This window comes from Acipenser ruthenus, chromosome 55 (genome assembly GCF_902713425.1).
Source record: "Acipenser ruthenus chromosome 55, fAciRut3.2 maternal haplotype, whole genome shotgun sequence".
NCBI lineage: Eukaryota > Metazoa > Chordata > Actinopteri > Acipenseriformes > Acipenseridae > Acipenser > Acipenser ruthenus.
Window position 1 is genome coordinate 782,158 of NC_081243.1, and position 23,271 is coordinate 805,428.

General features: G+C 43.7%; 1 protein-coding gene across 1 annotated transcript in view; it reads left to right on the forward strand.

The window, feature by feature from the left end:
- Positions 1 to 1,698: 1,698 nt before the first annotated feature.
- The window catches only part of LOC117401729 (filamin-A-like), a 45,988-nt gene continuing 24,415 nt past the window's right edge, over positions 1,699 to 23,271 (forward strand). Inside the window, exons 1-15 of the mRNA XM_059017217.1 lie at positions 1,699 to 1,890; positions 7,277 to 7,716; positions 13,736 to 13,987; positions 15,097 to 15,194; positions 15,922 to 16,069; positions 16,587 to 16,705; positions 17,157 to 17,234; positions 18,077 to 18,239; positions 18,443 to 18,643; positions 19,604 to 19,741; positions 19,974 to 20,100; positions 20,351 to 20,487; positions 21,639 to 21,835; positions 22,538 to 22,651; positions 22,737 to 22,880. Coding sequence (XP_058873200.1) covers positions 7,338 to 7,716; positions 13,736 to 13,987; positions 15,097 to 15,194; positions 15,922 to 16,069; positions 16,587 to 16,705; positions 17,157 to 17,234; positions 18,077 to 18,239; positions 18,443 to 18,643; positions 19,604 to 19,741; positions 19,974 to 20,100; positions 20,351 to 20,487; positions 21,639 to 21,835; positions 22,538 to 22,651; positions 22,737 to 22,880 — 2,295 coding nt within the window. The 5' untranslated portion in view covers positions 1,699 to 1,890; positions 7,277 to 7,337. The remainder of the gene's footprint in view (positions 1,891 to 7,276; positions 7,717 to 13,735; positions 13,988 to 15,096; positions 15,195 to 15,921; positions 16,070 to 16,586; positions 16,706 to 17,156; positions 17,235 to 18,076; positions 18,240 to 18,442; positions 18,644 to 19,603; positions 19,742 to 19,973; positions 20,101 to 20,350; positions 20,488 to 21,638; positions 21,836 to 22,537; positions 22,652 to 22,736; positions 22,881 to 23,271) is intronic.

Consider the following 23,271-nt stretch of genomic DNA (forward strand, 5'->3'; position numbering starts at 1 on the left):
TGTGTGAAGAAGAGTCTCCTTCAACAACATGACTAGGTAACCCATTCCATCCCCTCACCACTCTCTGTGTGAAGAAGAGTCTCCTTCAGCAACATGACTAGGTAACCCATTCCATCCCCTCACCACTCTCTGTGTGAAGAAGAGTCTCCTTCAACAACATGACTAGGTAACCCATTCCATCCCCTCACCACTCTCTGTGTGAAGAAGAGTCTCCTTCAACAACATGACTAGGTAACCCATTCCATCCCCTCACCACTCTCTGTGTGAAGAAGAGTCTCCTTCAACAACATGACTAGGTAACCCATTCCATCCCCTCACCACTCTCTGTGTGAAGAAGAGTCTCCTTCGACAACATGACTAGGTAACCCATTCCATCCCCTCACCACTCTGTGTGTGAAGAAGAGTCTCCTTCAACAACATGACTAGGTAACCCATTCCATCCCCTCACCACTCTCTGTGTGAAGAAGAGTCTCCTTCAACAACATGACTAGGTAACCCATTCCATCCCCTCTAGGATATCTGACCATCATGTTGTTGAGGGTGAATCACTGGGATCCTTTAAGACCCGACTTGACTGAGATCAACCAGCAAACTGGATTTGATATGTTTGATATGTTTTATAAAGTCTGATGTTACTTTTATATCTGTTGAATATTACTATGCTAATTTTAACGCAAAAAAAATGTAATTCTGGCATTGGGTCATTTTTATGTTGTAGTTCATTGTATATTCTTTATGTCTTTTGTAATGTTTTTAATATTTGTTTTTATTGATAAGTAAATAAGATTGCGTCATTTTCATTCGCTACATTGGTATTTTTGTTTTTTTGTAAACTATCGATTAAAAAAAAAACAGGCCATGCTTTATTTTGAGTGTTATAAATAAGTATTTAATTCACATGGAGTTAACCGTTTGCTGAAGTTTAGTGCATGTGTGTGTCTATCATTGGACTGCTATTGGAGTTTCTATTTCATAGGTAGGTGGAGTGTGTTTTTTGAGACTTGGGAAAACTTTATATCAAGCGTATCTAATTACTGTGTATTACATAGTAGTTACTCAGTAAATAGATGCATGCTTACATATCATTACAATGTTATAATGCTTTGTTACAATGTACTTAATGTATTTTGAAAATGACACATTAAGTAACTATATAATAACATTGTAATTATGTATTAGCACACATATATTTACTGAGTAACTTTGCCATTAAAGTATAAATCTTTGACTTCTTGCATTCCCAAAATGTTCCCATATTGTGTTTACCATTCCCATTTTAAATGCTGGATACCCAAATACAAACCCCACTGTCTTCCACAGTGCAGCCCAGCCCTCTAACCACTGAGCTACTCAATTCTACTTCATCCCCAGTGCTTGCCATAGCTTTCATAGACCATGATCTTAACCAGCTTACTCGGGTGCAAACATAGGAGGGGGCCGTGCATCTTCAATAAAGCTGACGTCACAGCACCCGCCTACCGCCGAGTGCGAGTGCCGAACGGGTGACATCATACCTTTAAAATCGAAAGGCGGGGTTGAGAGAGAGAGAGAGAGAGAGAGAGAGAGAGAGAGAGAGAGAGAGAGAGAGAGAGAGAGAGAGAGAGAGAGAGAGAGAGAGAGAGAGAGACCACACATTGATATTTTACCAATTAAGGATTTTTAAATAAGCCCAAACAGGGGAGAGAGAGAGAGAGAGAGAGAGAGAGAGAGAGAGAGAGAGAGAGAGAGAGAGAGAGAAAGAAAGAAAGAAAGAAAGAGAGATTTGCTGGTCTGTGGTAAACGGAATCTCAACCCATTCCCAGCACAGCCGAGTCGGGACTCCGCAGAATTCTTCAGCCCAAAAGTGCTTGTTTTTGTACCAAAAAAAAAAGAACTTCAAAGGGAAAAAAAGTAAGTTTTACACACGGGCATGTTTAATGTAATGCCTCGATATTTATTTAAATTTTATTTGCTGTCAGCTTTTGTATTTTGCATTTAATTATGTTTTTATTTTTTACAGCAGGGCAAAAACGAACAATTGTAACGGTGCATCTTACAGTAAGAGACGACAGCGTGCATTTTGACGTTTGTTTTGATACATTTAGTGACACGCCGAGGTGGAATTTAAATTCGTTTTTTCAATTAATGTCACCAGAAAAGTCTGAAATATCGAAGTGGTGTGTTATTAACACGTTTTGAAAAAAAAAAAATTGTGACAGCCTTTACTTTAAATTTGAAAACAGGCTAACATCCCTTGGATGATAACTGCCCATTCTTACACCATATTTTAAAAGGAATACTTTTTTTTTTGTAACAAAGGTATGGGACAAGTTGTTTTGTACCTTAAACGGTGCTAAAAAGCTACAGTCATGTACTGAACACATATTAATACTGTTATGTAATACAGTAAAATTACTGGGACAGATATTAACGGGTTGTCATGTGGACTATAATTGCTAATGCAGTTTTTAATTTAGTTTTTGCTTCACAGGTTTGGGTGTGTGTGGGGGGGGGGGGGGTGTGGGGGGGGGGGGGGGGGGGGGGTATTGCATTATATTCAGTTAATTATGCATAATCCAATTAAGTTGTCTTACCCAAATATGGCAAAGATATGAAACCGAATTCTCTCTGTTGCAATAAAACTGCACGTTTGTGCGGGTGTGTGTTGCGCCCACTAGCGGCGGAAGTTGACCATGACACGAGCCTATCCTTAATTTATTTTTCAGGCGAGAGAACAATGCTGATAAAACACAGTATTACGATAACTAGATAACTAATTTATTTATTTATTTATTAACATACAACTATGGCCAAAATTTGAGACATTTAAAAAAAAAAAAAAAAACTATATGAACATAATTTAGATATTTTGTTTAACATCATGTAAATCTACCGGAAGCCATAATATTAGTACAGTAATATTTCATAATTATGTTAGATTTCGAAACGTCGCATTTTTCAATTTCAATGTCAGTTTTTTTTTGTTTGTTAAGTATTTGGAAAGCTACAAAAGCAGTATCTAATTCAATATATTAACTTAACATTACTCCCCTGGTTTCACTGGACTTTATGAAGCAAAATGTGTTAATTCTGTACATGCCACTGACTATCCCTCAAATATCAGTGAGAACGGGTTCTTCCTAAGGATTCGTGCTATGATCCTCTCTGCATAGCAACTGTATGCTATCAGTTAAAACTATGAAGCAATATGCAATTAACAATGCATGACGCTAGAGCGGTGCGTGTTGGGACTGTGTTATTTCAATCACATCATTTATGCAAGATTAATGAATTAATGCATATATTTATTTTAAAATCCTAAATATATCGTTTTTTTCTTAGCCAGTCAAAAGTTTACAGTAGATGTATATTTCAAGCAACATTGATTGCATTACGACTGTATTATATCATTCATGCATACCAGGGCCAACATATAACTTCTTATTCTATATAATGAATTAAACAGCGTCTGTAAATGGAGGAGTCTGCTTTCCTGCTCTGCAAGAGCTGAGGATGTTTCGTGTAATCAGTTTTTCTCACTGCTGCGTGGACTCAAAGCGAGAACGCGGGTTTTGCTCGCTTGAGGTCGACGTTTCCAAAAAGTAGGTCGCGGTTTTTAGTCGCTTTTTGATTAATCTTGAGGCGGGTTTGCAAAAAAGAGGGGGCGTGGTTGAAGCAGTCGAACAGAAAACAGCACCAGGTTTGAGTGGGGGTTCTGACAAATACGCAACGTTTGGAATTTACTTAGAAAAGAAAACCCAACTTTCCACGCAAAAACATTGTTTTGTTAAAAAAGATATATATATATATATATATATATATATATATATATATATATATATATAAATGGACATTTTATTTATTAAGACCGTTTTGTGTGACAAAATACAATTCAATAATACAGCAGATAACAGTGATAGTTACATCAGGATGTGATTAAATACAAAGTACTACAGGTTAAACACTTGGCAGATTACAGTATTCTGAAGTACAGGATTAAATGCAGTAAAATAGGGGGCTGATAAGAGCAAAATAAAGCACATTTACATGAAGGGTGATAGTGTCCCAGGATACAAACAGAGGAGTTCTACAGGTGCTGTTTGAAGAGGTGAGTCTTGAGGAGGTGCCGGAATGTGGTCAGGGACTGGGCAGTCCTGACATCTGTAGGAAGGTCATTCCACCACTGCGGAGCAAGGGTGGAGAAGGAGCGGGCTCTGGAGGCAGGGGAGCGTAGCGGAGGTAGAGCTAGTCTTCTAGTGCAGGAGGAGCGGAGAGGTCGAGTGGGGGTGTAGGGAGAGATGAGGGTCTGGAGGTAGCTGGGTGCAGTCTGGTCAAGGCATCTGTAGGCGAGTACAAGAATCTTGAACTGGATGCCAGCGGTGATCGGGAGCCAGTGGAGTGAGCGGATTAGTGGAGTTGCGTGGGAGAATTATGTCTCAATCCTAAAATTCTAGGAGATGCAAAACGTTTTGCCAGACCTGTAGATGTTCATGCATGAGGAATGCACAGCATACAAAAATAATATGTGCTCTTGATAAGTAAAAATATGATCTTGATAAATACTGCGGACAGCATTTCTCTGTATATGTTGTGCTGAAGGAACGAGGCAAAGGTGCATTGAACTACGGGGCAAGATAGCAGTTTTATATCTGATCCTGTAAGATATGATTTAGTATCTATGTGTTATAGATTTAAAAACTGGACATTGATTTTCACACCCCGTGTCAAGTTACAATATAACACTCAGTTACAATATAACACCTTTGTCAAGGGAAAGTGTTTCAGTGGAAGTGCTAATATATATGTAATTGTTTTTATATATTATATTTTATGTATCTATATTATAGATATATAAAGAGTATATCACAATATCGGTGATATCACATTTTAAATATTGGAGGAAAAAAAAGCAATGAAAAATTGAATATCCCAAACTGCCACCCACTTTGCTCCCCATGTCGCCTGCAGGGGGCAGTATTATCACCACGGCGCAAACACTACATCTGTGTAGAAATGCATTCGTTACCTGACAGGCCAGCTAGCCAGCACAGAGCCTTCAAGTAACTGTAGCTCGCCAAATAAATCCACAAATGTGACCTGATATCTGAGCAGCTCTCAAATGTGCAGTTTTGAAAGAAACACATTTTAACCCAACACCGTTAAAAGGGAGTTATCCCGAACCAATACTGTAAACGCAGCACAGAAACCAGGACCAGAGGATACAGCTGGAGATAGACTTAGGACAGAGGGAAGGAGACTGTTCTTCACACAGAGAGCGGTGAGGGGATGGAATGGGTTACCTAGTCATGTTGTTGAAGGAGACTCTTCTTCACACAGAGAGTGGTGAGGGGATGGAATGGGTTACCTAGTCATGTTGTTGAAGGAGACTCTTCTTCACACAGAGAGTGGTGAGGGGATGGAATGGGTTACCTAGTCATGTTGTTGAAGGAGACTCTTCTTCACACAGAGAGTGGTGAGGGGATGGAATGGGTTACCTAGTCATGTTGTTGAAGGAGACTCTTCTTCACACAGAGAGTGGTGAGGGGATGGAATGGGTTACCTAGTCATGTTGTTGAAGGAGACTCTTCTTCACACAGAGAGTGGTGAGGGGATGGAATGGGTTACCTAGTCATGTTGTTGAAGGAGACTCTTCTTCACACAGAGTGGTGAGGGGATGGAATGGGCTACCTAGTCATGTTGTTGAAGGAGACTCTTCTTCACACAGAGAGTGGTGAGGGGATGGAATGGGTTACCTAGTCATGTTGTTGAAGGAGACTCTTCTTCACACAGAGAGTGGTGAGGGGATGGAATGGGTTACCTAGTCATGTTGTTGAAGGAGACTCTTCTTCACACAGAGAGCGGTGAGGGGATGGAATGGGTTACCTAGTCATGTTGTTGAAGGAGACTCTTCTTCACACAGAGAGTGGTGAGGGGATGGAATGGGTTACCTAGTCATGTTATTGAAGGAGACTCTTCTTCACACAGAGAGTGGTGAGGGGATGGAATGGGTTACCTAGTCATGTTGTTGAAGGAGACTCTTCTTCACACAGAGAGTGGTGAGGGGATGGAATGGGTTACCTAGTCATGTTGTTGAAGGAGACTCTTCTTCACACAGAGAGTGGTGAGGGGATGGAATGGGTTACCTAGTCATGTTGTTGAAGGAGACTCATCTTCACACAGAGTGGTGAGGGGATGGAATGGGTTACCTAGTCATGTTGTTGAAGGAGACTCTTCTTCACACAGAGAGTGGTGAGGGGATGGAATGGGTTACCTAGTCATGTTGTTGAAGGAGACTCTTCTTCACACAGAGTGGTGAGGGGATGGAATGGGTTACCTAGTCATGTTGTTGAAGGAGACTCTTCTTCACACAGAGAGCGGTGAGGGGATGGAATGGGTTACCTAGTCATGTTGTTGAAGGAGACTCTTCTTCACACAGAGAGTGGTGAGGGGATGGAATGGGTTACCTAGTCATGTAGTTGAAGGAGACTCTTCTTCACACAGAGAGCGGTGAGGAGATGGAATGGGTTACCTAGTCATGTTGTTGAAGGAGACTCTTCTTCACACAGAGAGTGGTGAGGGGATGGAATGGAAAGGAATGGTCTGCAGCCTGTCTTTAGTACAGATGCTGCCTTGAATAGCTTGCATCCCTCCAGACGTTTCCAAACATAGCTGGGGGTCTGCTTGGCAGTGTCTGCTTCTAGCACTGTTCTGCACTCTTGTTTTGTGGTTTTTGTGAATTATATCTCTTTGACATCTACTGCCTAGCTGACAGACAGCCCGCATCCTGTGGATTTGTAAAACAATAAACTTAGATGCACCTGCCATAACACTGTCAACAATGGGCAGGCAGGAAGGCAGCGGCATACGAGATAAATACAGGCACTAAATCGTGTACGGCTCTGGCCAGAAGTTTTGCATCACCTTATATAATTAATTTTGCTTCATAAAGTCGACTGAAACCTGCTGAATAATGTGACGTTAACATGTTGAATTACACAACCGCGCTTTGTAGTTTTCCCCTCAAAAATAGAAAAATGTGACATTTCAAAATCTAATATTTTTGCGATATCATTTTGTAGTTTCTTTGATTTTACATGGAGTTAAATAAAATATCTAAATTTGAACAGCAGAAACGTTTAATAGAACAATTCACTTCTGTGTGTGTGTTCGATGACGTAACAAATAATATAAATGGATTTTCAAGTATTTTTTATTTCTCAAAAACAGTCAAAACGCTTCCAGTGGTAGCGTAACTATCTGTTTAATCTCAGCCTGCTTTTTTTTTTTTTTTCACCAGACCCAGCCTTTTATAAATTTAAGGAAGTGAGTCCGACCCCACCCAGCCAGAAGCCTTAAAAATGAGCAGTGCACACCCTCGCCAAAAATCGTCGAGCGCTGCTAGCTCCGCGGCATCTAACGCAGCCCTAGCCGACAAAGACGCCGACATGCCGGCCACCGAGAAAGACCTCGCTGAAGACGCTCCTTGGAAGAAAATCCAACAGAACACCTTCACCCGCTGGTGCAACGAGCACCTGAAATGCGTCAACAAGCGCATTGCCAACCTGCAGACCGACCTGGCAGACGGGCTCCGGCTCATCGGTTTGCTGGAGGTGTTGAGCCAGAAAAAAATGTTCCGAAAGTATAACCAGCGCCCCACGTTCAGGCAGATGCAGCTGGAAAACGTTTCCGTGGCGCTGGAGTTCTTGGACAAAGAGAATATCAAGCTGGTCTCTATCGGTAAGTAAGGGAGTCTAGTATTAGAACTATGCCTGACTCCCATGTACAGGATTAATGATGCATTTTTTTAAAAACGTGTGTGTGGAGAAAGGATGCATGCAGCTTTAAAACCCTGCATACCTGAAAGGGTTTTACATATGTTGCATCTATGCAATGCCGAAAGTAAGTCTTTATTTAACTGGTTTTGTGCCGGTTTCAAAGACTGTTCTGTCATGAAGTACAGGTTTTGATAAATGTCTGCAGACAGTTAATTATTCATAGTTTAATATCGTTTTCCGTCCCGTGTAGTTGGTGCTTGTTATAGTGCACTAAAATTGTCATCCGAAAACGGTAAAGTAACTCGCTTCTATAGATGTCGTTTTTAAATTACAGTGGTAGATTTAAGTGTTTTTAGAAGTAGTCTTCAGCTATACAAAAGTAACGGTATTTTAAAGAGGGTTCTTTGAAATGGGCTGCTGTGTAACACCGTAGCCGTGCAGAATGTGTTTGTTTTAACGCCTTTGTCGAGTTATATTTCGATAAAGAAATGTGTTGCTTTTTAAAAGTATAATGTACGTAATACTGGGTGGTTTTAGGGGTCGCGTTTTGTTTTCATTTGTAAATAGCGCTCTTGTTTGAATGGGGTAATTCATTCACATGAACCTTGTTCAAGCATTAGCAAAAACCGTGCGAGTCTGACACAACGCTGTTCGCTTTTTGGACATTTTTCTAAACGTTAAGCGTTCTGTGCGGCTTTTTGCCTTGGCTCTGAAGACTAACTTGACTTATAGATGTAGTTCTTGCGGACTGCGTTTGAAAATATTTTTCAAAATATCGTATTTTTTCATTTTAATTAAGCACAGCTCGAATTGGCTGTAATTGAATGACGTTTTGGTTTATTGTGTTTTATGGCTGTCCTGTTTTTATAGCAACGGGAAAAGGGTCAGATTGAAGAGAAATTCAGATTATTTTTCCGTATGCACGCCATGCCAAAGTTTGCAAACTTTTCCTTACCCTGAAAAACAAGATTATGCAAATATGACTTCTACCATACCTTCCATTATATATAGCTATAGATAGCTAGTTTACACAGCCATCCCATGAGTTGGGCACGGGCAAGTTCCAGTTACATACAGCAAGCACACAGTTTCACAATCCTATTGTAATGCAAATGTTTATCTTCACCCAAGTCTGTCGGTCTTCGCTCGTCGTCAACCATAGAATATACTCTGGTGCAGGAGAGTGCTGTATATTGGACACAGTAGGTTTTATTTTGCTATGCTACTACTGCAAAGTTTTACCATTGCTTTGGTACATAACTTATCGCTTTTATCTAAAGCGACTTGCAGATACTAGGTGAACTGTGCATCATCAGCTGCTGCTGCAGAGTCACTTCCAATAGGACCTCATTTTGTTATGCATCTCATCCTGAAGGACGGAGCACGAGGAGGTTCAGTGACTTGCTCAGGGTCACACGCGCGCACACACACACACACGCACAGTGAGTCAATTGCTGAGCCGGGATTGAACCAGCAACTTCCTAGTAAATGCTCCCTCCCTCCCTCACCCCTCTAAGAGAAAGTGTACTTCCTCCAGTCCAGGGCAGGCTTGAGGTGTGGAGACTGAACTGCTCCCTCCCTCCCTCCCTCACCCCCCTAAGAGAAAGTGTACTTCCTCCAGTCCAGGGCAGGCTTGAGGCATGGAGACTGAACTGCTCCCTCCCTCCCTCCCTCACCCCCTAAGAGAAAGGGGGCTCCCTCCAGTCCAGGGCAGGCTTGAGGCATGGAGACTGAACTGCTCCCTCCCTCTAGGTAACCCATTCCATCCCTTCACCACTCTCTGTGTGAAGAAGAGTCTCCTTCAGCAACATGACTAGGTAACCCATTCCATCCCCTCACCACTCTCTGTGTGAAGAAGAGTCTCCTTCAACAACATGACTAGGTAACCCATTCCATCCCCTCACCACTCTCTGTGTGAAGAAAAGTCTCCTTCAACAACATGACTAGGTAACCCATTCCATCCCCTCACCACTCTCTGTGTGAAGAAGAGTCTCCTTCAACAACATGACTAGGTAACCCATTATATCCCCTCAACTCTCTGTGTGAAGAGTCTCCTTCCCTGTGCCCCAGCTCTGTCTCTACTTCTAACTGCGTCTTCTGGTCCTAATTTCTGTGCTGTTTGAGGTTGCGGCACGACAGAAGGTTTGTGTAGCTCAGTGGTTCAAGCCCTTTGCCTGGGATGTGGTTAGTGGATTTTGAATCGGTTTTAAGCAGTTGGGCTTGATTCTGGTAACCCCTGTGTTTTCAACTGCTGCCATAGAAATTAAACTGTTTTGGAGATGCGGTAAATGCCAACACAACTTTTAGAAGTTGTTTTGGCAGAGAGGGGGGTGGAGGGGGAGGTTTTTTATATTTTTTTAAAGCTGTGGTTTTGAATCGAGACAGCCATGAAATAGAATAATAAACCACAGACACGCGATGTTCAGTTTTGGGGCTTTCCTGGAAGCTGAGAGGAAACGAGTTGATTTTGTAGCATGGATGATTTAAAAAAAAAAAAAAAAAAAAAAAAAATTGATTTAAACAGTTTTCAGATTGCAAGGGGTAAAAGGCGTCTAGATTCGGTATCATTAATACTCTAAATTTGATTACCCGTTTTCTGCATTGTACCTTCAGAGATGTAAAACACTATAGCCCTCCATGTTAAATCTGTTGAAACGAAACCTATTGAATTCCATTGATATGTTTTTGTTCAGTTATTATTTATTTCTTAGCTGTTGCCCTTATCCAGGGCGACTTACAATTGTTACAAGATATCATTATTTTTACATACAATTACCCATTTATACAGTTGAGTTTTTACTGGAGCAATCTAGGTAAAGTACCTTGCTCAAGGGTACAGCAGCAGTGTCACCCCCACTTGGGATTGAACCCACGACCCTCCGGTCAAGAGTCCAGAGCCCTAACCACCACTCCACACTGCCTCAGTTACAACTCCAATTATGCTGCAGTAGTTGAAATTCTACTAAATACCAAACAAATACATGTATCTTGATGTGTTCTAGATAACCCAGCAATAATCGCAAACAAAAGTGATTGCCAAAAGTGGTTTTGAAAATCCGAGAATAACGGTTGTGTAAAAAACACAACCTGGATCTGAGTGATCTAAGCCTGGAAAGGACTGATTTTTGTCGAGGCAGTGAGTTAACAAGGTATTGGAGGGGTACACAGTGCTTGAAACTTGGATTAACCCTGCATCCAGTTCTGGGTTTTGTGTTCTATTAGAAGTAATGTCCATTCTGTTTAATACATTTTAGAATTTGTTTGCATGAATTCTATGTTCAAGACCTTGGCCTGACCTAACCTTGACCTGACCTTGCCCTGCCCTAACTTGCATGCAATCATAGATGCATTATCAAATAGATGCTTGGATAGGAAACTTATCATAGGTACAATAACACACGCAGTGACTGAAGGGGTTATAGCTCATTAAAGGGAATTATGAAAACCAGATGCATGAGTTTTTAAAGTCTTGAAATCAAATGGCGAGAATTACATGGCTAAAAATGTTCCATGAAGCAGGTTTCGTTGACTGTTTAAAACACAAGAATACTGAAAAGATAAGCAGCTTGCAGAGAATGGAGGGGGAGTCTTCCTCGGGGACATGGGCGTTACACAACTCCAGTCTTCCTTTTGAGACTGCAATCTAAAACAGCCACTTTGGAACCCATTTGTGTATCGCATGTAGTTTTGTCTATCCTCCACCACAAATGTTCTCTCTATAGAAAGTACAGGGCTAGTGGCACATCCGCTTTCTGTGCAGTTAGAAGCATTGGCAAAGCCTTGCAGAGTTGAGCAACAGAGGGGTTAGAGAAGTGGTATATCTGACTTTGCATAAGACACCTGTTTCAAAACTCTTCTGAATTTAATAATTTTCAGTTTTGACAGTTATTTTAGTAATCCAAAGGGTGGGTAGTACACCACAAAAGTGTGGTTGCCTGTTTAGAAAATGGCTTGCATTATAGCTTCCTCAAACTATTTTATTTTGTGGAGCAAACTACCAAATTATTTTCTGATTGATCTCCAGAACTTTGACAAGTCGGGTCTTTTTTTTAAAGGATCCCAGTGATTCAGCATCAACAACATTTCTAACTAGGGACGTGTCAGTATTTTTTGATCTGAACTAGTGCGGAACATCAGTGGATTTTGAAAACGCCAGCTACAACACCAAGAAAGTCTAGTATCCTTTTAACTTCACAGCAGAACCAGTCGTATCTGATCCCCTCTATTGACCGATGGACCACTTTACACAGTGCTGCTGCTAGCAACTGAGTGGTACTGATGGAAACTGATCAACGCACATTTTATTTGTCTAAAACGGTAAATTGGCAGGACAATGGATTCAGTTGCAGGTTTTTCTTAAGACCTGCGTTTTTTTAGGATTTCAGTTTGGACATGGTAGGATTTTATGAAACCCAGAATATAGGGCAGCAGTGTGGAGTAGTGGTTAGGGCTCTGGACTCTTGACCGGAGGGTTCAATCCCAGGTGGGGGGACACTGCTGATGTACCCTTGAGCAAGGTACTTTACCTAGATTGCTCCAGTAAAAACCCAACTGTATAAATGGGGAATTGTATGTAAAAATAATGTAACGATTGTAAGGCACCCTGGATAAGGGTGTCAGCTAAGGAATTATTAATAATAATAATAATAACAAACTTCCCAACATAATCCTGTTCAGTAAAAAGCAAGGGATTCATGGAATTACTGTACCATTAAAAAGCTGAAAGCAATTTTTTTTTATCAAGAGGGACCCGGAGTTTGATTGATCGAGCCCTTGCTAAATCTGTTCTGAAATTAACTGATGGCACTTGAGTCTGCTGGTTGACTCTCAAGTTGTTCATGCAGCTGGAAGAGAAAGAAACAGTGTTTTACAGGGTTTCCTCAAACTCCTGTCTACTGAATCATTTCAATCTACTTCATTGATGGTAGTTTTGGAAACTCAGGACTGAGTTTCTAACCCTGCCTCCCAGTGAAATAGTTTTGCTGGGCAAACACGTCTGCAAGAAAGATGATGCAGACTAGTCCATATCTCCTATTGGAGCAATTTTGTATATATTTTTTTTAGGGTCATCGTTTAAAAGAATTGACTCTGATGCACGGGTCATGTCTGGCCAAAACCTCTGTGTCGATTTTTGCCCTGATCTTTTACCAAACTTCTCATCTACTCCTCTTCGCCTCCCATAGACTTTTTGCAGTGGCAAATTATTAGATAATATTTTAAATACTTTTTGTCTTCCATTGCATGACCTACCTTTTCACATGTGCGTGGTTGTGTTTCCCATGTTAGCAAGAAGCAGAGTGTGTGTGTCTCAGTTTGCTACCCATTGACATTCCCCAGTCTTTCTGCTTTTGAAGTTACTGATCCTTACCCTGGCTACTCTTAGGGGCTGGAAGAGTGGAGAGGGGATGGAATGGGCTGCCTAGTCATGATGTTGCTGATGAATCAATGGGGTCCTTTTAAAGACCCAACTTTGAAAACGTTCTGAGATCAATCAGTTGGTAGGAACCGGACGAGCTTGGATGGGTCAAATGCGCCTCCTCGTTCGTAAATTCTTGCGTTTTTATGATTTCCTAATAAAGTGGCCGCAGCCTGTATATACAGAAAAGTTGCTACATTGGAGGCGCTGTAGGTTAATCTGACCTCTTCTGCTTTTTCATCAGTCTTTGATCTCCAGTGAAATGTTTCTTGTACTCTTTGAACTCTGTGGATATGGGTGGGGTTCAAAAAGACTTCTAGTTCAAATGCTTGTTCTAGAAGCACAAAAACTTTTGACCAGAAGTCTCTTTTTTTCAACGCCTTTTAAACAGAAATACTAAAGTGTAATGATTTCAAGTCTTTCTCCATGTCTTCAATTGATCAAGTTTCTTTCTAGTGGTTCTGTTGAAGACCTTGAGAGACTACTAGTGGAAACCAGTATGTCATTGTTTCATACTAAATTCTTTCAGTATTTTGAACACACAATCCTCACCCTGTCTCTCCAGACTCCAAGGCCATCGTGGATGGGAACCTGAAGCTGATTCTGGGTCTCATCTGGACCCTGATTCTTCACTACTCCATCTCTATGCCCATGTGGGACGAGGAGGAGGAAGATGAACAGGTGAAACAGAAGACCCCCAAACAGAGGCTGCTGGGCTGGATCCAGAACAAACTACCCGAGCTCCCCATCACCAACTTCAGTCGGGACTGGCAGTCCGGCCAGGCGCTCGGAGCCCTTGTGGATAGCTGTGCTCCAGGTAAGTCAGGGGAGCGCAGGGGTCCCCGAGGGTCTCCCCTGGTAAAGGCACGGCCGCATGGTGTGCAGCGGGGATTCACACAGTCAGGGGAGCGCAGGGGTCCCCGAGGGTCTCCCCTGGTAAAGGCACGGCCGCGTGGTGTGCAGCGGGGATTCACACAGTCAGGGGAGCGCAGGGGTCCCCGAGGGTCTCTCCTGGTAAAGGCACGGCCGCGTGGTGTGCAGGGGGGAGTCACACAGTCAGGGGAGCGCAGGGGTCCCAGAGGGTCTCTCCTGGTAAAGGCACTGCCGCGTGGTGTGCAGGGGGAGTCGCGCAGTCAGGGGAGCGCAGGGGTCCCCGAGGGTCTCTCCTGGTAAAGGCACGGCCGCGTGGTATGCAGGGGGGAGTCGCACAGTCAGGGGAGCGCAGGGGTCCCCGAGGGTCTCCCCTGGTAAAGGCACGGCCGCGTGGTATGCAGGGGGGAGTCGCACAGTCAGGGGAGCGCAGGGGTCCCCGAGGGTCTCCCCTGGTAAAGGCACGGCCGCGTGGTATGCAGGGGGGAGTCGCACAGTCAGGGGAGCGCAGGGGTCCCCGAGGGTCTCCCCTGGTAAAGGCACGGCCGCGTGGTATGCAGGGGGGAGTCGCACAGTCAGGGGAGCGCAGGGGTCCCCGAGGGTCTCCCCTGGTAAAGGCACGGCCGCGTGGTGTGCAGGGGGGAGTCACAGAGTCAGGGGAGCGCAGGGGTCCCTGAGGGTCTCCCCTGGTAAAGGCAGGGTTGAGTCAGTCCAGAGACTGCAGGTTCCTGGCTGTGAACTAGCCTGGCCCACACTTCTCCATTCCAGCCAATTGACACGCAGGGATGAGGAATGCTGATTCCTGCCAAACTGCAGTGAAATACTGTGTGATTGGCAGAGGGGAGGGGGTTTATCTCCTCTCATCCAAACAGCCAGGCGATTGGATCTTCAAACCAAGTGTGTTTTTTGAAGCCACATGTTTCATCTTGACCCATACTCCATCATTATCAAAATGACCAATTAACACAAACCGGGATTATAACTTTGTTAATTTTTTTTTGTGTGTTCCTGTGCATGGTGTGTAACCCTGGCCTCTTCCTCTCTCTCTATCTGCAGGTCTGTGTCCTGACTGGGCTTCGTGGGATCAAGCGAAACCTGTGGATAACGCCCGCGAGGCCATGCAGCAAGCCGATGACTGGCTGGGAGTCCCGCAGGTACAGACAGACCTCCGGATTCACAGTGCAGTGGAGAAGTGCTCCTCACTGAATTAACTTAACACTGTAGACTTCTGCAAAGGTCTACTAGTGAGGGGGGGAAAGGGGAAGGGAGGGGAAAGGGCAAGGGGAAGGATGGAGGGGGGGGGAGGGGGAAGTTATTTATGCAAGGTATAAGAGAACCAATTTCTGATCATTTTAAATATATACTTGCTAGAAGGTAGTTCTGAAGCAGCAGCAGGGCTAGTGTGAGTTTCTAACCCTGCTCAAACTCCTGGCTCCTGATCATTTCAATATTAATAATAATACTAGACTTCATTTGAGGGGAGCTCTGAACCCCAGGACTGGGTGCAGCAGCAGCAGCAGGGCTAGTGTGAGTTTCTAACCCTGCTCAAACTTCTGGCTCCTGATCATTTCAATATTAATAATAATACTAGACTTCATTTGAGGGGAGCTCTGAACCCCAGGACTGGGTGCAGCAGCAGCAGCAGCAGCAGGGCTAGTGTGAGTTTCTAACCTTGACATCAAAAGAACAGGAAGCTCAGATATTTGAGTTTCAAGAAGTCTTGCCTGCAGTCTAACGGCGTTTTCACGTTTTGTAGCTCATTTTGCACTGAACTCATCAATACATTTATGTTTTAATATAACAATCCATTTAATATTTTTAATCATGCGATTTTAGTCCGCACCCTGATCTCCTAACCTCTGCCTCCCTGTCCGTGTCTAGGTGATCGCTCCTGAGGAAATTGTGGACCCCAACGTGGACGAACATTCCGTCATGACCTACCTGTCTCAGTTCCCCAAGGCCAAGCTGAAGCCAGGCGCCCCCCTGCACCCCAAACTCAATCCCAAGAAAGCCAGGGCCTACGGACCAGGTAAAGCACCCCAGTACCCTGCTAGGGGGACCTTCATGAACCCTCCCAATCCAGGACTGGGTGCAGGAGCAGGGCTAGTTTGAGTCTCCATCCCTGCTCAAACTCCTGGCTCCTGATCATTTCAATATTAATAATAATAATACTAGACTTCATTGAGGGGAGCTCTGAACCCCAGGACTGGGTGCAGCAGCAGCAGCAGCAGGAGGGCTAGTGTGAGTTTCTAACCCTGCTCAAACTCCTGGCTCCTGATCATTTCAGTATTAATAATACTAGACTTCATTGAGGGGAGCTCTGAACCCCAGGACTGGGTGCAGCAGCAGCAGCAGCAGCAGCAGCAGCAGGGCTCGTGTGAGTTTCTAACCTTGCTCAAACTCCTGAGTCATTTCAGTATTAAACTCACTTTTCTTTTTAATTAAAATCAATGATAACGACCAAACAGAAAAATCCAGCTTGCTAATTTTTATAGAGCTGCTTTGTGAAGTATTTTCCGTTATCAATGGACGGTTGGTTTTGTCAGGTATCGAGCCCACTGGTAACGTGGTAATGAAGCGTGCCCAGTTCACTGTGGAAACCATCAGCGCAGGAATGGGAGAGGTGCTGGTGTACGTGGAGGACCCTGCTGGCCACCGAGAGGAGGTAGGAAACAGCACAGCGCCATCTACTGTATCGGGGGTACAGTTTATCCATCTGTCGCAATGAGAATACAGGGCAGTTTGGCTGTCCTCCAAACAGGACGCTAGGAGTATATTGGGTCATGTGACCCTTCTAAAAGACTGAAGACTTAGAGAATGTCAGCAGATTGATTTTTAGGATCTGTCAAATGACATAAACGAGGTCTGGGTTACTTTTTAAAAAATGTATTTGATACTTCATGGGTAAAAACTGAATTTAATAACTACTTTTCCGATGAAGCACAATCTGCTTAGCAGTGTAGTTCGGAAAACTACAATGGATGAATAAGGTTCCAAAATGAGGGGGAAAAAAATTCATTCGGCAGTAGCAAATTCTTTCAATGCTAACCTTTTAATCTAGCATGTATTTAATTGCTGTAGAATGCTGCATGTCCTGCTTTTGTATTTCTGTCTAGGCTAAAGCGACCGCGAACAACGACAAGACAAGAACCTATTCTGTCTACTACGTTCCGAAAGTGACTGGATCCCACAAGGTACCCTTCCTCCCATTTCGTGGTTTTTTCATTTTGTAGTTTTCATCTTTCATGGTCTCCCAGTCAGTGCTTGCAACACCTGAAGTGAAAGATGTAATTAAAACTTCTCTCTGTTAGATCATATTTCTGGCTATGAGCAGTGCTGGTATGCAGGTCTTTAGGGATATTAAAATTGTGTTCTGTAAAGTACCGGTCCATTCCAAGCACTGTGTGGCCCTATTATTATTTGTTTATTTAGCAGACGCCTTTATCCAAGGCGACTTACAGAGACTAGGGTGTGTGAACTATGCATCAGCTGCAGAGTCACTTACAACTACGTCTCACCTGAAAGACGGAGCACAAGGAGGTGAAGTGACTTGCTCAGGGTCACACAGTGAGTCAGTGGCTGAGCTGGGATTTGAACCGGGGACCTTCTGGTTACAAGCCCTTTTCTTTAACCACTGGACCACACAGCCTCCCTAACCACAAAATACACAAACCAAAAACTAAGGGGGTAGCCTTTTAAAAATTAATAAATACCATTACAGCTGCTCAGGAAAAAAATGCAATTTCTTGTTCGTAATTTTGTAAAGTTACACGGTCTGGTGTACAGTATTGTCTCCATGATGTCCCAAAGGTCAGTTTCTAGTTGGTAAAATAAAAAGTATTTACAATGAGTTTTTAGGATGGTCTTTAACATGTTGCTTGTATCTTTTATGTCTGTCTGTGTCTGTCTCTCTATGTCTATATCTCTCTATCTATCTCCCTATCTCATTTCATGTGTTTCCTTGTAGAATGTGGCAATTGAAAAAAGGATAATATTTCTCGCTTCGACACCCACCTCTCCTGCTTCTTTCCCCCAGGTAACGGTGCTGTTTGCTGGGCTGCACATTTCCAAGAGCCCCTTTGAGGTGAATGTGGGGATGTCCCAGGGAGACTCCAGCAAGGTGACCGCACAGGGACCTGGCCTTGAACCCAGCGGCAACATTGCCAACAAAACGACCTACTTTGACATCTACACTGCAGGTACTTCCCCGCCATACCACCCTGGTTAGGGACGCCCAGGAAGTGTTATAGATTGGCATTTCATTTATCGAGACTTCTTGTCAACTTTTTGCCATTTTTAATTCAGTTTGAGCACAAATCAGTGTTTTTATATTTTAATGTTACTGACTTTGATTTTTAGTTTTTGGTCTCTAATTGTGCTCATGACTGCCCCCCTGTGGTAGGTGCCGGAGTGGGTGAGGTGGAAGTGGTCGTTGTTGACCCCAGTGGGAGGAAGGGCACTGTGGAGTGTCGGGTGGAGGACAAGGGTAACAGCAGCTACCGCTGTACCTACAAACCAACACTAGAGGGCGCTCACACAATCTACATCACCTTCTCTGGTGCCCAGATCCCCAAGAGCCCCTTTACTGTGACTATTGGACAAGGTAGGGTGAAAGACAGCAGAGTTGTCAATGTAAAAATGTTTCTATGTGTTAATGGTTTGTAACTGCACTTTTTTATCTTCATTTCTAACTGCAAATCTTACTTTTGGGCATTATAAATAGGAGACCTAACAATACTGTTTCCATAAATTTATAAAACCCATTGTTCATCAAATAGAACATGTACTATAACTGGACTAATGGCAAGTTGTCTCTCGTTCCTAGTCTTATGGTGCCCTCTTGAATTGCTATTGATGCTATTTTCTAAGCTGTCTCCTTCTCTTCCCTCAATCTCTCTGCTCCCTCGCACATTCGTCCAAGCCAACCGTGCAACCAATGGGAGTGGCCTGTGCTGATGTCACTTCCTGTGTGGATGATATTTCCTCTGGCGGTCTTTTGGGTATCGAGTGTGGCCTTTGTTCTGTGTGCATGCTTCTTCTGTGTTTGTGTTTTTGTCTGGTTTCTGCAGTAAACGTTGGTGCGGCCTTCTGCATTTTATCAAATACGCAATGGATTTTCTTGGGAGGTCTTCTCGGCTAAAGAGTCTTTGGAAGCTGTTTACTTCTGAGAATCCTGTGCAGTAAAAAATAGTACCCAAAAAATACTTCAAATTCAATCACTGCACAAGGTTTTAAGTCTTTTTAAAGTCCTGAGGTGTAGCACACTAGTGTGGCTGCACTAGGACACAGCGTTCTGAGTAGCGATTTAAACTTCAGGCATGCAGCCCTTTTGCACGTTTTGTCTTAAACCTTTTGTGTGTCTTTCTCCCTCCTTTTTTTGCAGTGGGTTTTTGGTGTTTTGTTTCGGTTAAACCAACTAATATATATATATTTTTATTTATTTATTTTTTATATACAGAATGCTGGTTTTGTAGAGAGGCTGGATTAGGTTTTATATGGTCTCCAATATGGGGATGGGGCAATAGCGACTGTCCCTCACCAATTTCTCTCTCTGTTTCTCCAGCTTGTAACCCCTCCCTGTGCAGAGCTAAAGGCCGCGGGCTGCAGCCCAAAGGAGTTCGTGCTAAAGAGACCGCGGACTTCAGAGTGTACACCAAGGGAGCAGGCACTGGGGAGCTCAAAGTCACCATCAAGGGACCAAGTGAGTCTCACTCTGAGCAAGTTCACTTTTTTTTTTGATATTTAAGTTGCACACAGGTTAAAGTATTTGTCTGTGGCACATTAGGAGAGAGACTGAAATGATTGGACCTCCTCTTTTTTAAAAGGTTATGTTTTCTAATTGAGACGTTGCAGGCGAGACTTATTTGAGAGAGCTCTGTGTACTGACAGTCTCTGTCTCTCTGTCTCTCTGTCTCTCTGTCTCTCTCTCTCAGAGGGGAGTGAGGAACCCGTGAAGCAGAAAGACCGTGGTGACGGTGTCTATGGTTACGAATATTACCCATCAACACCCGGGAACTACATTGTCACCATCACCTTGGGAGGCCAGCAGATTCCTTGCAGGTGAGACTAAGACACACACAGAGCACCATAATACAGGACGCGCACACACGCCCCCTGCTGCACCCAGTGAGAACTTGACATGTGATTTTATTTTTCTTCAGTAAACTTTGATTATCAGAGCAAGCACTAATAATATTTTGATCTGAAATCCACACTGAACATGTTTGCATGAAGTTTAAGAGAAGCCAGCAGATCAGGTGAGCAGTTAGGGCTCTATCAATCTCTCACCTCTCCTCCCTCTCTGTCCCAGCCCCTTCGAGGTGAAGGTGGGTACCGAGGCGAGGTCTCAGAAGGTGCGAGCTTGGGGACCAGGTTTGGAGGGAGGCGTAGTTGGGAAGTCGGCTGATTTTGTGGTGGAGGCTGTTGGAGACGACGTCGGAACACTGGGTGAGTTCCGCTTTCCTACAACAACCTCCCGGTCGAGGAAAGGCGCTTCATTCCCATTTTGAGAATGTCTAAATGCACCTTTTCCATTCGGCCCATCAAGGCTAATCTTAAAAGCACAGAGTTAAGCGCAGGCTATTCTATGCATTTATAACTCTGTGTGCTTCCTGCCTTCTGTTCTAAACTCTACTCTGCTAAATCTGAAGTTACTGTCCTTGAGTTAGCGTTGGGAGTTTTAAGACGGTTTGTTATCTAAACACGCTGTGGCTAATCAAGCTCATTGTAAAACCTGGAATGGGTGAGGGGATGGAATGGGTTACCTAGTCATGTTGAAGGAGACTCTTCTTCACACAGAGAGTGGTGAGGGGATGGAATGGGTTACCTAGTCATGTTGTTGAAGGAGACTCTTCTTCACACAGAGAGTGGTGAGGGGATGGAATGGGTTACCTAGTCATGTTGTTGAAGGAGACTCTTCTTCACACAGAGAGTGGTGAGGGGATGGAATGGGTTACCTAGTCATGTTGTTGAAGGAGACTCTTCTTCACACAGAGAGTGGTGAGGGGATGGAATGGGTTACCTAGTCATGTTGTTGAAGGAGACTCTTCTTCACACAGAGAGAGGTGAGGGGATGGAATGGGTTACCTAGTCATGTTGTTGAAGGAGACTCTTCACACAGAGAGTGGTGAGGGGATGGAATGGGTTACCTAGTCATGTTGCTGAAGGAGACTCTTCTTCACACAGAGAGCGGTGAGGGGATGGAATGGGTTACCTAGTCATGATGGCAGAATCACTTGGGTCCTTTTAAGATGAGCTTGACCAAAGTTTTTTTTAGATCAATCAGCTACAAGTTGGTTGTACTTGGCAGTTGCCCTTTTTTGCTTTCCAGGACCCCCTTGTAAATGAGACCTGTGTATCTCAATAGTTCAGTAAATGTGCCACCAAAGCAAATCTGAGTGCTCCCAACTGTGTAGAAGGTAGACTTTTAAAAAAAAAAAAAAAAAAAAAAAAAAAAAGACTTCTAATCGAGACATTGAGATTTTAGATTGATTCTTTGAATGATGATTTAATGCTATTGAGTGTGTGTGGATAGTGTTCTGCCCCAGTAGCGTTGTGTGGGCAGCTCCTAACCTGGGTGTCTCCTCCTCGCTGGTCAGGTTTCTCAGTGGAGGGCCCATCCCAGGCTAAGATAGAGTGCGATGACAAGGGCGACGGCTCGTGTGACGTCCGTTACTGGCCCACGGAGGTCGGGGAGTACGCAGTGCACGTGCTCTGCAACAACGAGGACATCCAGCACAGCCCCTTCATGGCAGAGATCACAGCCGCGCCTCCCAAGGACTTCCACCCAGACAAGGTACTGACCCGAGACTAGCTAATACAGCACGTTCTCAATCGCTAGTGCTGCATGAAACGAGGCATCGTGTCCACTGCCTTTCCCCAGGAGTAGGTTTAGCCAGAGGTGGTTTCCACTGAAGCTATGCCTTGGCTACAGCTCTGGCCAAAAGTTTTGTACTCCTACTATGAATGTAATTGAGATGGTGTGTTTTTTTTTTTTTATTTGCTATCATGCAATCAAAGAAAGTTACAAACCGTAATAGTAGAATTTCATGTTTTAGATGGTCAGTTTTTTTTTTTTCGTTTGTTATATGGAGAAACCTACGACATGTGATTTCAAATATAACGTGTTCTTCAATAGGTTTCAAAATTAGTTCTTTCTATAGGGTGGCCTTTAGCTGTGTATCTCATACCCAGTGGGGTCAAACTGTGCTGTGCGGAATTGAAATTTGGGGGGGGGAGGGGGGAAGATAACTGGTCATTCTAAATTTGGGGGGGGAGGGGGGAAGATAACTGGTCATTCTAAATTTGGGGGGGGAGGGGGGAAGATAACTGGTCATTCTAAATTTGGGGGGGGGGGGGGGGAAGATAACTGGTCATTCTAAATTTGGGGGGGGATAACTGGGCATTCTAAATTTGGGGGGGGGGGGGGAATTGAACACTCAAGAAAAAAAAAAAAAAGAAACTTGGGTGCTGATGCAACTTTTGTATTCGTTTTCAGGTGAAGGCGTACGGTCCTGGTTTGGAGAAGACTGGCCTGGCCATTAACAAGCCCACTGAATTCACAGTGGATGCCAAGAAGGGAGGGAAAGCTCCCTTGAAAGTCCAGCTCCAGGTGGGTTCAGAGAGAGGAGTTATTTTTTTCCTGGGCAGGGCACTGTGGAATAGGGATTTCTTACTCTGTTTATCTTTCCTTTCAGGATGGCGAGGGTAACCCAGTGGATGTCCAGATGAGGGACAATGGAAAGGGCACCCACACCTGCTCCTACACTCCCCGCAAGCCACTCAAACACACGGTCATGGTGTCCTGGGGAGGGGTCAACATCCCGGACAGTCCCTTCAGGGTAGGTTCAGCCACCGATGGGTATCACTGGTGCAATAGGCAAACTCATTTCTTAGTAACCAGGTGTTGCTGTTGCAGTGTCTGTGTTTCAAGAGTTATTGTTGACTATTTTTACAAGTTATAGACAATAGAATGCATGGTAGAGGAGTCTCTCTCTCTGTCTGTCTCTGTCTCTCTGTGCTGTGATTAAAGGGTACATAATGACCGTCTTATTTTGTTGTTGTTGTTGTTGTTGTTGTTATTATTATTATTATTATTATTATTATTATTATTATTATTATTATTATTTATTTCTTAGCAGACGCCCTTATCCAGGGCGACTTACAATCGTAAGCAAATACATTTCAAGTGTTACAATACAAGTAATACAATAAGAGCAAGAAATACAATAA